We start from the raw sequence: 14858 nt of genomic DNA, 5'->3' as shown, positions 1-14858 counted from the left end.
GCATGGGTGTGAAGGGAGCAGCTTGCCTGTGCCCATCCAGGGGTGCCCTTTCTATTCTTCCACAGCCTGGACCTCATCCCACAAGACTAATGTAACTCATTAAAAGAAATCAATTACTTGGCCGTGGTTTGCCAACCTTCTCGCCATTTTTCCCTGGCCTGCGGATCCCTTGACAAGTGGCTTCCTTCTGTCCAGGGTCCTCATTCCTCCCCTTATCTACCACCCTGAGCTTCTGAGGAAGGAAGATGGAGATGAAGATGACCAACGGTCTCAGCTGATAGGCAGTGGGACCTGCCAGTCTTCCAATGGTCTCAGCTGATAGGCAGTGGGACCTGCCAGTCTTCCTGTCTTTCCCCAGACCACACAACTCCCGATGAGTCTATCCCTGTCCTCAAGTCTGTTTCTCCCTGGGTCATATCGGTGTGTGAGGCTCTGCAGAACAGCTTCCAGGGCTATGACCAGATCCTATCAGTTCCCTGACACTTCTAAAGATGAAGAAGATTTAGGAAGGAACCCAAGGGTTAGAGTGAACTCTACCCCAGGACGCCAATACCACCAACCGAGTCCTTAAGCTGCACTACAGCATGTGGGACCAAACCTGCATTTGCTACCAGCCTAGCCTGTATCGGGCCTGATGCTTATATAGCTTCTACACCCCAAAAACCAGCAGGGTTGACTACACAACAGGCTGTGGTGCTGTGACCCAGGTTTCTGTGACCTGTGTGACCTCATAATAAAAGTGGGCAAATGCCTACATCAACTGGCATGGATCTTGTGGACACGGGGGAACTGCGAATGGTTGAGACCCCTGCAGTCCCTGGCACCCCCTATTGGCTGATGCCTATGATCAAGGTAACCTACTGAGCAGGCTAACCTAGGGCAGTGCCTCCCCAGGGATCGCAGCGCTTACAGGTACCCTCTCAACACATGTCTCCGAAGTTACTTGCCCAGCATCACCTAACTAAGGAATGTGGGCCAGGACGTAAAACTAAATCTCATTCTTGAACCCAAACAAGCCCACTGTTTCAGACCTCAACTCCCCAGGTCTGTCTGTTTCTCCAAACACCACGCTCCAACTCTGCAAAGTTTGCCATCAATCTCCTACCATTACGCCTACCTCACAAACCCAGGATTGCACAAAGCTGAGATTACCTCTGTGCCCGTGGGTACTGTCCTGACCCCAGCCCAGAAAGGACCTCTGCCTGGCCGTTTCCCGTCTCCAGTTCCCCAACATCCGCCAAGACCATACCCTCGCCTGCCTCTTTAATAACAGACCAGCAGCTCACCCCCTAGACAAAATCACTTCCTCTTTAATTGCTGTTAAAGATTCACATAACCTGCTTTGGAGGTGAGGGGGGCAACCCCTGCCCCCTCCTCACTCCACTCTCCGATTACCTGGTCTTTTTGCAAAATATTTTAGCCAGGAAGAAAAAAAAAAAAAAGACCGGAAACCACTGACACAGACGGCCCAAAGCCTGGGCTGACTAAGGGAGCAGGGCTGGGCTAGGTAAATCCATTTCACTTCCCCCCTTTCTGGGACGGGGCCTGGACCTGGACACCTTCCCAGCCACTGCACACCCTCTCAGCCCTGGCTGGGAGGGAGCAAAGGATAGAAAAACAGATCTGGAGCTGCTCCAGTGAGAGAGGGGCTGGACAGAAAGGATTGTGGGGGAGGGGCCCCATTGTAGGGGTGCCCCCTTCCCCGGATCACCATGGGTGCTGCACAGTCACACATACGCAGTCACAGTCACAGACACAACCCGAGAGCACCCCCACCCCACCCCACCCCTGCCCACCCTTGGCTTGCCCTACCCTGAAATGCCCTCCCCTCGCCCCTACCCACCCCATCCCCATATTGGGGAACAAAGCAATAAATTACAAGGCCCCTCTCTAGCCCCCTCCTGTTCCAATCCTTCTCCCCCACCCCAAGATCGTAAGGGGAAGGACCCAGGCTCTCGGCTCCCCCTGGCTCTTTAGCTTCCATTCATAGACAGGTAGAGGGGGATTCTGATTTCCACTCCTCATGGACCCTTTCACAGAAAGGGTTGGGGACCCCTCCACCTCCGCGGGCAGCAGGGGTCCTGCCCCTCGCTGCCCTTCCCCCTCACTGGGCAGTGAGATCAGCATGGAAGGGGTGGGGTCCCATATTGGTCCCAAGTCCCAGGACTAGTCCTCCACCTACTAACCCCTCCCTCTGGCGTGGCGTTGCCCCAGGAGCCAGCCTGGGTTTTGGGCTTCGGCCACCAGATTGTAGAACGCAGGCAGGCAGGACTGGATCTTTTACCCGCCCCTAGATGGGGACGAGCCAGTAAGTCCGAGCGCCCTGGAGCCGGTACAGCTGCAAAAGCAGCAAGTAGACAGACCCAGGGTAATCCAAGTATGGAAACAGTGAAGTAGGGGCGTGTTGAGCTAGGGTCTCCATGCCTCGTGGGGAGAGGGAGGTGAGTTTGTGTCTCCTGGGAGGCGTGTGGGACTGTGCCCTCGTGGGGGATAGGAAGTGCTCCCGTGGGACTGGGTGCGGACTGGAGAGGTGAGTGGGTGCATCTGTCCAGCGGTCCACCCGGTGTGGTCGTGCCCGGCCCGCGCAGGGGTGGGAGAGTGTCTCTCCCGCTGCTGAGCAACTATACCAGCGCTATCGTAGTATCCACGCGGCCCAAACTGGCAGCGCTGCTCCGGCGCCTAGGGCTGGGCGTGGCGGTAATGCTGGGGGTGGTGGCCGCGCTCGGTGTGGTGGCTGTGCTGCCGCCCTCTCCCGGGCAACCGTGCTGGAGGAGGATGTCTGCACACAGCTGGCTGCCAGCCTGGCGGGCGTAGAACAGTGCCGTGCGGCCCTGCGCATCACGGGCCGCCACGTCCGCGCCGTACTGCGGGAGGAAAGGGCCGTATGATCACGCGCCATCCAGGGGACCTCCACCCGCACACCTCCCACTCTACGCCTCCAAATCCACCTCCGGGCTCCCTTTCCCTACCTCTCCGCTCACGTACCCACAACAGCAGCTGCGTGATGACAACGTGGGCGAGCTCAGCCGCCAAGTGGAGCGGCGAACGGAGCTGCGGGTCCTCCACGCTGGTGTCGAGTGGCCCATGTCGCGCGTGGGCCAGAAGCAGCAGAACGGTGGCCACGTCCTGGGCCTGCACAGCGGCCCACAGCTGGCGGCCCAACGGCTCCTCTGTGGTACCCAGAGGCGCCAGGAACAGCAGCTGTTCGTACTTGGCGCGAATCCACGACTCCCGCTCCTCCCTGCAGTACCAGGGACCAAGGGAAAGAGTTGTAGGGGACCTCTAATTAGGATCTCCCAGGAACCGTACCCTCTCCACACTGATGCTCTATCCTTACCGCGAAGAGTCCCGCGTGGGTTTGGCACGGCCCCGAGTGTCGCTTTCCCACACGCGGTTGGCAGTGTCGTTGCCAATAGCCATCAGCACCAGGGTCAGCTCCCGCGGCCAGTCATCCAAGTCCAGCGACCGCACGCGGGACAGGTGTGTGCCCAGGTTCCGGTGGATGCCAGAACACTCAATGCAGATGAGCGCACCCAGATTCAAACTGGCCCATGTGGGGTCTGGGGATAGGATGCAACACAAGCGGTAAACTCGAGTTGGCAGCATGTCAACAAGACACCCCGCCTTTAGCCAGACTCCAGCTAACGCCCCTAGTCTGGGATCCTGCTCCCCAGTTCCCTCAGCAGTGCCCTCGCCTGCCTCGCACTCACTGGGCGCTCCACAGTCCACGCAGGTAGCGTTTCCCTTTGCGTTTCGGATTGCCTGGATGGCCACAGCTTCACTTTGGCTGTCAGTGCGCAGCTGCAGAGAAAAGTGAGGTCGGAGCTGCACCTCTGACTCTCGGCCCCTGTTGCTAGCTAGCTTCTATCAACAGCCTCAAAACGTTTACCTTGACTTTGCTGCTCTCACAGCACTGCAGACTGGCCAGAATCTGACTCTCGATGGCCTGAACCCAGGCATCCCGCTCCTCGAAGCTGGCTGCCTCAAAGTGCCACGTCTGCCCAGTGCTGGACACGATCAGGAACTCAAAGTTTTCCTCTAGGTAGGTGGATGGGAGAGGTCATGAGGGATAGAGTTCAAGCAGGAGGCCTTCCCCAAACCCTTCCTCCCTGATGTCCTTGGAGCCCCTAGGAGTGGGACAGTGGGGGGAGGGGAAGCAGAGGGTGGGAAACAGCAGGAAGCCCGAGCACATGCAGGGAGAAGCAGGGCACCCCCACCCCTCTGCACCCCAGCTTAGCACACCCCTCCCGGCTCCCGCTTGTTACCTGCTTTATAAATATTTCTTAAACTACCAAAGGATTTTAGTTTCCACATTTTGCGCTTGGCTGGTTTCCCGAAGCGAAGGAGATAGAGACAGAATGGAAGGAACAACAGAGAAAGAGACCAAGGAAAGAGGAAGAGGCAGATGGAGAGATGGAGAGACAGTGACAGAGACAGCCAGAGACAAAGCAGGACAGACAGATGGGGAGAGAAAGCAGAACTAAAGTCAGTGGCCCCAGAGCAGAGTGGAGCGGAAGCCAAGAGCCATGAGAGTCGGCAGATCTGGAACCCAGGTCGCAGCACCCGGCAAAGAACGGGGCGGCAGGGGGTAGGGAGGCCAGGCAGGTATTGTGACTAGAGAGAAATCTGGTCTCTGTAGGGGGAGGGGTGGGTGTCAGACTTTGTGTGAACAGTAGAAAAGGGGCAGAGATGAGGGGCCTGGGGCTCAGAAGGCAGGGATTGTTACTGGGGGGTTGGGGTGGGATGAGGGCAGGTATGGGGTGAGTGCCCGAGGCCTCTTGGGGGAACCTGACAATCATAGGTTATTGAGAGCAGGGGCTGGGGAGTCAATAGGGACACTGAGTCCAGGGGTTGCAGTACCAAATATGGGTGCGAAGGACGGGGTCAGAAGTACAGATGTGGGCAGGAACTAGGAGAAAAGAGCAGGAGCTGGGAGCAGTGGGGTGGACAGGAGCTGGGTGGTATCCATCCATTTCCCCACAGCTCTGTGAGAGCTAGGTCAGGGGTTTGGATACTGGATGAGGGTCCGAAGTGGGCGTGGAACCCCACCCTGCACAGCCTCACCTTCAGCCTGCACGGTTGAGCCTTCAGTCTTGGACGGTGTGCTCAATTTCTTCCTCCTCTGCTTCTTTACCATGGGAGAAGGTGGGGGTTCCCGACTCAGGGGGCTCAGGTCTCCAGATGGGGTACAGTCTTAGGGAAGGGGACACAGTGCCTCGGTTACCCTTCCATAGACTTCCCTATAACTTGTATCCTGCCCTGAACTTCCATTTTAGGGTATTCCTCCTCAGCTGTCCCTGTCCAAGAGTTCCCCCCACCCATCATTCCTGGGCCACCGGTGAGGGCTTTAGAATCAGATCTGCATTCAACTCTTTTTAAAAATAATTTATTTTCATTTTACGTGCATTGGTATTTTGCCTTCATGGATGTCTATGTGGGGTGTTGGATACCCTGGAACTGGAGATACAGACAGTTGTGAGCTGCCATGTGGGTGCTGGGGATTGAACCCAGGTCCTCTGGAAGAGCAGCTGGTACCCTTAACCGCTGAGCCATCTTTCCAGCCTGTGCTCAACTCTTGACTGTGCAACTTACTAGCCTTGAGACCTTGAACAAGTTAATTTATTTTCTGAGCCTCAGATTTTTATTTTCATCTCTAAAATGGGGATCATAACGTTGACCCCATAAGTTTCTGTGAGAAACATTAACTAAGGTGTTACTTCCTATTCATGTCTATATTTGTATACTCTACAAATTGTATACAACTTATAGATATAATGTCCAAACACTGATGTGCTGGTCAAGGCCCTCAGCTTGTTAAACTAAACCTCGGAGAAACTTCTTATAGGGTAGACACGTCACGTGGCAAGGCAAACTAAGGATCTGAGCTCAGGCAGGCAAACTAGCTCTACTAGAGTCTAGCTGTCTCCAGTGCCAGGACAGACACAGCATATGAGCTTGGTGCCAGTCACCCAGCAGACATCCCTCGTGTTCCCTCCAACATTTGTTCCTGCACCAAGCCTCCACTTTATTCTACTTCCCACCCAGATCCCAATTGGATTTGGAAGCCAGTAGATGGAGGATGGTCCCACTAACCGGTGCTAAGGGCCCGGGCCAAATTCCGGTCTGGCTTCAGCAGGTGCTTGGATGTCTGGTCCGGTGGAAGCTGCAGGGAGCTGGGGCTGGGGCTGGGGCTGGGCATGGGAGTAGTGGCTTCTGTGGGAAGGAGAGGGAGAAATACCAGTGAGCTTGTCTCCAGCTGCCACCCCACACAGTCAGGGTAGCACCAACTCCTCTTGCCACCTTCCTCTGTCCCTGTCTCCTTCCCTGGGCACTTGTCATGGGCCCCACTTACCAGGGCCTTCGCCCATCTGCACAGTGCTCATGTCCTTGACCAACCCGTTGATGCTGGCTGAGGGTCCAAAAGCAGAGATAGCCCGTGGGGGCCGCTTGCCTGGGACTTTGACAGTTGTTCGTAGCAAGTCCATCTCTTTGCCGTGTGTACTGTGGATGTAATCCTACAGAGGTACAGGGTTGAGTGGAAGGGGGGGCTCCAGCCTTTGTGCTGGAAAGTAAGCAGTATTAACAGGATACAGAGGGGCTCTGAGAGCTGACTGGACTGGGAAGAGCTCGTAGGGGGGCAGTCCTGCCAGACTTGGCCAGAAAGCATCCCTTGAATGGCAGACTTCCCCAGGCCTGTCCATGGTACTCCCCCACTGCAAGGAGTTTACCTTCCTATGCCTAGCACAGACAAGCTTCATAGGCCTCAGAGAACAGAACTAAAGCCCCCCAGAAATGATGCCAGGACTTGTCAGAGGCACAGAAAGAACTAGAAGGACATCTAAGGTTTTCCGGCGTGGACCATCTCTGCTACTCACATTGATGCTGGGGTGGTAGAGGAGAAAGCCATTGCTAGAAAGAGTCACGTATTTCTTCTTCCATTCTTTGTTCAAGGAATTACCACTTCTCTTTAGCAAGAAGCTCTGGAAGAGCAGGAAGATGTGTGGGAGAAAAGTCAGCTAAGAACGGCTGCTTCCGACCCTTCTTCAGCTCCCAAAACCCTTACCTGTTTAATGGGGATGGCTCGCCCACTCCCTGTTGTCTCTCCCCGACTGTCTAAGCTCCGCTTCTCAGAGTCACTGCCCCGACGGTTCTGTAATGGTTACTGGAATTAGCCAGAGGATAGGTAGGACACGAGGATGGGAAGTAGCGTGAAGGAAAAGAGGGAGAGCCAACAGAGACATCCAGAGACTGACGACAGGCAGGCAACGGGACAGGAGGAAAAGGGGGCCGGTATGTCCAATACCGCAAAAAGGCTGGTCCTTCGCTTGGCTGCTCGGTGTAGGGACCCTGGGGTGCTTAACCCAGCCACAGTGGCCGCCTCAGCTCGGAGCTCCCGGTGTCCAACATTGGGCGAGGATGGAAGTGAAGAAGAGTAGTCGCTAGTGTGGCCCCCGTTACTAGCCTGGAGGCATACAGAGGAGTGAGCAGAGCTTGGCACCTATACCCACCAAGCCAAGCTGACACCTAGTATGAGACATTCCCTACTGCCATCCTTATTCACTCAGTGCCATCAGCAACACAAATCTTCCCTATCTCTGTCACACTGATTCAAGTGTGGCAAAGTCTGGTTTCCTGATAAGGGAGGGTGGCTGGCTTAGAGACACTGCTAAGGGCAGCCCTGGCCCTCCTGGAGCTCAACATGTAGATCAGATTATCCTCAAACTTGGAGTGCTGGGATTCAAGTCGTGTGCCACCACCACCCAGCCTCAATGTTGCTCTCGAAGCCCACTCATTTCCCCGTGTCTGAATTTGACATCAGTCTCCGACACCCAAACTCACCTGCCCAGCTACAGGAGTAGAAGCGGCTGAATGGCTTGGTGAGCTGGGCAGGGACTTGCAGGCAGCCAGAAGTTGCTGCTGTTTGCGCAAAGTCACCACCTTCTGGGCCACTGGAGGGGAGAGGCGTTGGAGGAGTCGTGAGCAGGAAAGATACCCAAGACCACTTTCCCAGGCTGTCTTCTGAGAAGCCCCAGAAGATAAGATAGCCCCAACTTCCTTGTCTCTAGACCCCCAAGCTATCTATAGCCTAGCCAGATTCTCCAGCCCAGAAAGAATCTGTGAATTAATCAAACCTTCCATAGGCTCCCAGACCCCTCCTCACTCCCAGAGACCAATTTCCTGTTACTGGGAAACCCAGAACAGGAAACTGGGCACCTACAGTATCACGGGGCCTCTAGCTTTCCACGCTCATGTGCCGGGGACTACCTCACTCACCCTCCTGGAAGACCCGGTCCACATTGAGCCCGTAGGTTGCACAGGTCTCATAGTAGCTACAGCGTTTCATGTCTGTGCAGAGAGCCCGAGCTCGAGCATCACCCACCACTCGCGGAGAGGAGGCACTGATCCTGTCTGAGGGGACAGGCAAAGGGGCGGGATGGGTGAGGTGCCCTTCCACCAGTGTTCATGATTCCCTTTTCTTTGTGTCTGGAGCCCAGGCTAGACCTCCTAGAGTTAGGGTGTGGGAGAACATCTGTCTGCTTGAGGACTGTTAAGTGTATAAGCCCCTTTGTGAGTACCAGGCCCAGTTAAGTCTGTGTATGTATGTGTGTTTTTCTGTCTGTCTGTGTGTGTCTGTATGTCTCTGTATGTGTCTGTCTTTCTCTGTGTATGTGTCTTTCTGTGTGTCTGTCTCTCTGTATCTCTTCTCTCTGTATCTCTCTCTCTCTGTGTGTGTGTGTGTGTGTCTGTCTGTCTGTCTATTTTTCCAGGTAATACTACTGAAGCTGAGTGGAGGTTCCTGACAATGGATCAGACAAACACCCTGAGAATCACTGAACCTAAGACCCGAGTGAGAGGAGAACTGGCCTGTGAAGGAGGAAAAGTTCAATGCCAAATGTAACAGGTGGCTACTCATTCTACAAGTCAGAAGCCAGGAGGCAAGGGACAGGTGGAGGCTTGAACCTGCAACAGCAGCAGCAGTAGGTGCAGCCACACAGAGCATCCTGCCAGCTGGACAGTGGTGGCAGAGACAATGCTCCTCCTGCCATGGCCCAGTCTGAGGGATTCTGGGCTCCTACTAGGAGAACTGAAAGTTTTTTGCCCCAGTATCTCCGTGTTTCCTCTCTGTAGAGAAATTCCTTTCTAACAGTGTCAGCCTGACCCAGCTGAAGAGAAAGGCTTCTCAGCCACACTAGGACTTGACATTTCTGTGTCCCCCCACGGTAGTGGCATCAGAAATGGCAGAGAGAACACAAGGTAGGCAACATCTCCTGAGATGGTCATTACAGCGGTCCTCTCCTCCCAGGCTGTCCTCTTTTCTCTGCTGAGACCTTGGGAGGTTTGTTTGGTTCATTATTTCCTTATTTGGACATCAGGCTCCCTCTAGAGGGTTGCTGGAATCTAAATAGCCAATTCGACACCTTGCCAAATTATCAGCCATGGTGGGCAATACTTTAGAGGTACCCTCCACCCTCCTCTAAAAACAAGGTTTCCATATCCCCTCCTTACCTTGGGTCCCAACCAGAGCCAGGGCCAGACCTCCTCGTCCTTCCCCACGAAGGGAGCTCAGCTGCCCATGGAGACGGCTCACAGCCTGGAAGCTGCTTTCATCCTCCAGGCTGAAGACGAAGATCACAGCATCCGCCCAGCCTGAGAACTTGCAGGGGATGAGAGGGCAAACACAGGGTCACACAGGCCCTATCCCCTCTGGATACTATTCAGAGGGTGTTCTAGCAAGGCAGAACGCTTCCATGTCCAATACTGACCCCAGCCAGCCTACTATGGCCATGGGCTCCATTCCTCACCTTGGCGTCAGGTGCTCCCGCTTCCTCTCGGATCAGCACCAGATGAGTCTGCCCGTCTACCAGCATCTCTTTCTTGTACTGCTCACCTGTCCAGAAGAGTTGAGCCAAGTCACGGAACCGTCTCACATTCCCTCAACTTTAGTTCTTGTGTCTCAAGTCCCATCTTGGTACCTGCCCAGGCCCGGATCTTACTGGGGGATCCCTGGCCCCCAGTCTTAGCTTACTGTGGGTCCTGGGCACTCACTCTCTGTCTTCTCCAGCACCTGGTATGAACCCGTGAGGAATCTGTGGATGAGGGATGACTTCCCACTTCTGACATCACCCAGCACACCCTAAAGGAGAGATGTGGAGCCAGATGCTGGGTCTGCTCATGCCAGAGAACCCACAGGGACTGGCCACCCAAAAAGGCCCTCCAAGGGCCTCTGGTCAGCTGGGAAGAGCAGGCATGGTATGGCAAGAAATGACCCCAAGGTTTAAACAGACCACAAGCTAAGCAATACCCTTCTGTGTTTGTGTGTGTGTGTGTGTGTGTGCACGTGCGTGAGCTGTTCACTAAACACATTAAACCGTGTGTGTAGTCGGGTATAGCTCAAGGCATTAGTTGAAAAGTTTTTACCCTATTTAAAACAAAAGAACAGCAAGAGCTTTTTTGTTTGTTTGTTTGTTTTGTTTTTGTTTTTCGAGACAGGGTTTCTCTGTGGGTTTTTTTTTTTTTTTTTTTTTTTTTTTGGTTTTTTGAGACAGGGTTTCTCTGTGGCTTTGGAGCCTGTCCTGGAACTAGCTCTGTAGACCAGGCTGGTCTCGAACTCACAGAGATCCGCCTGCCTCTGCCTCCCGAGTGCTGGGATTAAAGGCGTGCGCCACCACCGCCCGGCTGCACAGCAAGCTTTTAAAAAGAAAGTGCAGGACTGTAGAAATGGCTCAGTGGTTAGAAGCACTAGCTGCTCTTTCAGAGGTCCTGAGTTCAATTCCCAGCAACTCATGGTGGCTCACAACCATATATAGTGGGGAATCTGATGCCCTCTTATGGAATAAAGGAGTACGGGCAGATAGAGCATTTATACATAAAATAAATAAAATCTTAAGAAAAATGCTAGAAAGGAGAAGACTGGACAAATGGGAAGAGATAAGATGAAGACAAGTTGTGAGGATGTTCTGAGCAGCCAGCCCCCACAAGAAGGCTATGCTGCTAAACTCAAGTCGGGGTGTTCTTGATTCTCAAAGAGAGGAGAGAGGCAAAGGGAGAGAACTGGGCATGCCGGGGGAGGTTGCAAGCCAAGGGTCTGGGCTACCTACCAGGCGCAGTTCTGGAATTGAGCGGCTCAGAGTCCATTCCTGGCTATTGACCACAGCCTCTGCAAAGAGAAAAGTGCAGTAAGGAGGAAGACTGTGGCCTAGGAGGACTTCCAGCCCACAGGCGCTCTCTTTTCTGAGGGCTTCACCTAACCCCTAAGACCCTGCCTGCACTGGAGAGTGGTCCCCAGTCCTCCCATCCCAGCCACTCTCTCCACAGCTGTTGCCGCCGCTCAGTGGTTGCTTAGCAACAGAGCTGGCAAGACGAAAATACTTCAGTTGGCATCTCCCTTAAAACACATCCTCAAACGTGGGTCCCTGCCCCAGACCAGATCAGGACGACTTTACTAGTGATGAGTCTCCTCCCACCACATAGAATAGAGGGTCCCGTCCCCCCCCCCCACCCCGACATTCTTAGAGCAGACCTAAGGCGAAAGGCCTGAGACCTAGAATGGAGTGGGTCTCCCTCAATCTCCATTTCACAGGAGCGAAGAGCTGGTGAGGGCTTTCCTGCCCTTTTTCAAGGTCAGTGGCACAGGTAGTCCTAACTCCTGTTCACCGCCCAAGGGGGACAGAACTTTGATTTTCCTCTGCCTAGATCTCCACAGCCTCCGAAAGAACCGGGGGGGGGGGGGACGCGTAAGGCTCCATCCCCAGGCAGAGAGAAGCCACAGGCCTGGGGAGAAAAGATTCTCCTTGCACCCGCCGGGTCCAACCCCCGCGCCTGACACTGGCCGGACGTTCCCGGGGAGCCGCAGCTGCGGCGGGAACTCGGGGATCCGGAGCCATCTGCTCCCACCCGCTCAGGAGCCAAACCCCCCGGGGCCGCCCCCGCTTCCAGACCCGCCTCCCCTTCAGGGAATGTGAGCGGAACCGAGTCGTGGGTCGCTATCCACCCCCCCACCCCCGCGCGCCTGTCTCTACCATTTAGAAAATAATAAAAGCACCCCTTGGGAGGAAAAAAAATTAAAAATTAAATAAATAAAGCTACCTCCTTGTATGGCTTCCCAAGTCTCCCGGGCTAAGAATTGTCTTTACAGCAGTTCCGCCCCCTGACTCACTCCGGGGTCAGCCCTGAGCGGGTTTCGACGCCGCTGTGGGGCGGGGGTGGGTAGTGCGGGAAGCCAGGCTTCCTATCTGCCCCCCTTTCAGTTCACATTTAAATCTGCACGTTCCAGCCCCCGCTCACTCAAGAACCGCCCAATCCACCTTCAGTGCCTGGAAAAACCACCAGCCGGCTCTCAACCCAGGAAACCTGTCTCTGGCGAGGAACCGGCTGCAAGGTCAACTGCCATGCCACCTGTGCCGATTACTCGGGAAACTGAGGCTTCCACCTTCCCTGCATCTCCAGTGCCCCTCCACACAAGGCAAAGTCCCTATCGCCTGGCTTCTAGACTCCAACCAGGGCTGAAATTGGGGTCTGAGGCTTCTGTGGGATGCTTTCCTATAGTAAGCATCGACCAAGGCCACCGTTCTCCAGAAAGCACCAAGAACACTCTCGTCGCTTCAGGACCTCTTCCTAGTCTTTACCCCAGCCCTTGGTCGAGAAGCGAGCCTAACTCCTCCATCCACTCAAGAGAAAAGCTTCCCTCGTTCTTGCACAGCGTTCCCCCAACCCCAAATAAGCCTTCAGGTGTCTCCGGCCCTGACCCTCCCAACTCACTAGGGGAGGCGCGTAGCTCTGCGCCCAGCAGCTCCCTGGACCCGCTGCTGGAAGACAAGCCTGGGGGTCCGGGAAGGGGACCTGGGCCAGGAGGCCCCCCTGTGCTCTTGGTGAAGATACCGCTGATAAACTTGAGCATCTTGCGGTCACGAGTGGACGCTCGGCCGCCCTCCCGGCCCCTTTTCAGCCCTGGAGCTGGTGGCTCCAGAGTGATAGGGGGTGCAGGCCCGAGGGGCTGCGTGGAGGTGGTGGTGACAGAAGTGGCTGGAACTGGGGTTGCTGGCACGGTGAGCGGAGGAGAGCCGGCAGTGGGTCCTGGATGCAAGTCACTATTGTCCAAGGTCTTACTCTTGCCTTTCCGAGGGGACAGCTTCCCTCTCGCTCCAGCCCCAGCCCCGACCCCACCAGAGGTCGTGACTGCAGCGCCCCCTCCCCCGCTGGTCGCAGTGGCAGAAGCTCCAGTTCCGGCGCTGCTCTTTGACCCCTTGACCCTGGGCTTGCCCTCGCTTTCGGGCCATGACAGGCGGCTACCCGCGCCCTTGCCCCCGCCGGCTTTTGCTCCACTAGTGGTCACGGTCTTGAAAGGCTTGGGAGCCGGTGGAGGAGGCGCCACCTTGAGCCTTCGGCTGCCGGTGCCAGGATGCGGGGAGGACGAGCCCGGGACACCGCCTCCCGTCCGGCCTTCAGGTTCCGGACCCCCCCAGCTCGGGCTGCTGAGTAGAGGGCGTCGGGAGGAAGAGGGGGCGCCCCCCGGTTTGGAGTCTGGGCTCAGCCCCCCGGAGAGCGGGGGTCCCGGAGGGGCGGCCCAGAGGGACAGTCGGCGGCCAGGAGCCGGGGAGACCGGGCGAGCCGGACTGGCCGGAGCCGGGGACAGCGTGGGGGGCTCCGCGCCCCCGGCGCCCGCGCTACTGGTGCTGATCCACAGCGCATCCTGCCGGTGGAAGAGACGCTCGTGCCGCTTCTTGCCGGGTTCCTCCGCGCCTCGGGGGCTGCCAGGATCTCGGGGCTCGGAGCTTCTGGCCCCGGGGGCGCCGGCCGCCGCTGCAGACGGAGAAGGCGGCGGCGGAGGTACCGACTCGAGCTTGACCAGGGTCAGCGAGATGAGGTAGGTCGTTGTCCGGCGCTGAAGCGCGCCCGCGCCCCGGCTCATGGGGCCCGGAGACCCCCGAGCTGGGGAGGGGAGGGAACTCCCCGGGACTGCCTCAGGGGGGCCCGGCCATGGGGCCGCCCTGCTCGCTGCCCCCAGTCCCCGGACCCCACTGAGCCCCCAGCCCGGCTCCGCTGTCGCCGCCGCCTCCGCCGCCTCCTCTTGCGCCCCCCTCCCATCACATGGGGCGCCCCCTCCCCATGCTCCCCGCCCTGCGCTCCCACCCCCTTGGAGCCCCGGGACCTTGGTGCTGCTCCAGGGAGGCGCGCCGGACCCTGCACCCCGGCCTGGGTGGGGGCGCTGAGATGGGCGGAGGAGGGTGGGGAGGAGAGTAGTGGGGGCAAATGGGTAAGAAGGAAAAAGGAGCAGAAAAGGGGACAGGGGACTGGGGGAGAAGCACGGGTGCGGGGAAGGCAGGGGCGGGAATGCGGACTCAATGGGCAGAGGCCACGGATGCAGTGGGAAAAGGGGGGTCTTGAGGGTAGGAGACTAGTAGGGCTGTCTGTGCGGGGGATTCGCTGGAGCACGGGGAGGATGCTAGGGATGGAGAGATTGGAGGCGGTGGGGGAGGAAAGAAGGAACGGGAGGGGTAGGAACCCAAGGGTCTGGGGTCTGGGAGGGGAGGGGCGTGGATCCTGGCGAAGAGTCCGGGGGGGCCTCGCCCGGGATCGGCTCGGTCCGGATGCGCGTTGTGTCCGGGCGCTCCCCTCACATTGAGGAGGAGGCGGCCCGCGGGCCCCCCCACCCCATCTCCCCCCCCTCCACCAGCACCGCTGTCTGCTAGGGCGGTACAAAATCCAGGACTGGATTTCCCTTCCAAAACCTGGACTGGATTTCCTGGGTCTTGGATTCACCTCTGCCAACTACCTGGCACCCTCCTTTTTCACACCAAGGTTAGGGAACACTAATGTGGAGTGTGACATTTAGGGACAAAGGTAAAAACACTGATCTA

General features: G+C 56.7%; 1 protein-coding gene across 2 annotated transcripts; it reads right to left on the bottom strand.

Moving 5' to 3' along the window:
• Nucleotides 1-1287: 1287 nt before the first annotated feature.
• Agap2 (ArfGAP with GTPase domain, ankyrin repeat and PH domain 2) lies at nucleotides 1288-14646 on the bottom strand. 2 transcript variants are annotated; one of them, XM_041676542.1, is made up of 19 exons: nucleotides 12760-14645; nucleotides 11100-11158; nucleotides 10048-10135; nucleotides 9804-9889; nucleotides 9508-9655; nucleotides 8275-8409; nucleotides 7840-7949; nucleotides 7304-7462; nucleotides 7064-7150; nucleotides 6876-6980; nucleotides 6353-6515; nucleotides 6094-6213; nucleotides 5065-5193; nucleotides 4266-4325; nucleotides 3890-4038; nucleotides 3711-3801; nucleotides 3338-3560; nucleotides 2986-3241; nucleotides 1288-2864 (listed from the first exon to the last, which is right to left on the bottom strand). In XM_041676542.1, exons 1-19 carry the CDS (start codon nucleotides 13907-13909, stop codon nucleotides 2622-2624), a joined length of 3561 nt encoding a protein of 1186 aa, XP_041532476.1. In that variant the 5' UTR covers nucleotides 13910-14645; the 3' UTR covers nucleotides 1288-2621. The 2 variants fall into 2 exon arrangements, with proteins under 2 accessions (XP_041532476.1, XP_041532484.1); XM_041676550.1 differs by lacking the exon at nucleotides 4266-4325 and having other exon boundaries at nucleotides 12760-14646.
• Between the last annotated feature and the right edge of the window lie 212 nt (nucleotides 14647-14858).

Source organism: Microtus oregoni, unplaced genomic scaffold (assembly GCF_018167655.1).
Source record: "Microtus oregoni isolate MIOR12 unplaced genomic scaffold, Mior012 000001F_ref0000356, whole genome shotgun sequence".
NCBI classification, from domain to species: Eukaryota; Metazoa; Chordata; class Mammalia; order Rodentia; family Cricetidae; genus Microtus; species Microtus oregoni.
Note: the sequence above shows the minus strand (reverse complement) of the source record. Positions and strands in the feature narration are given on the sequence as shown.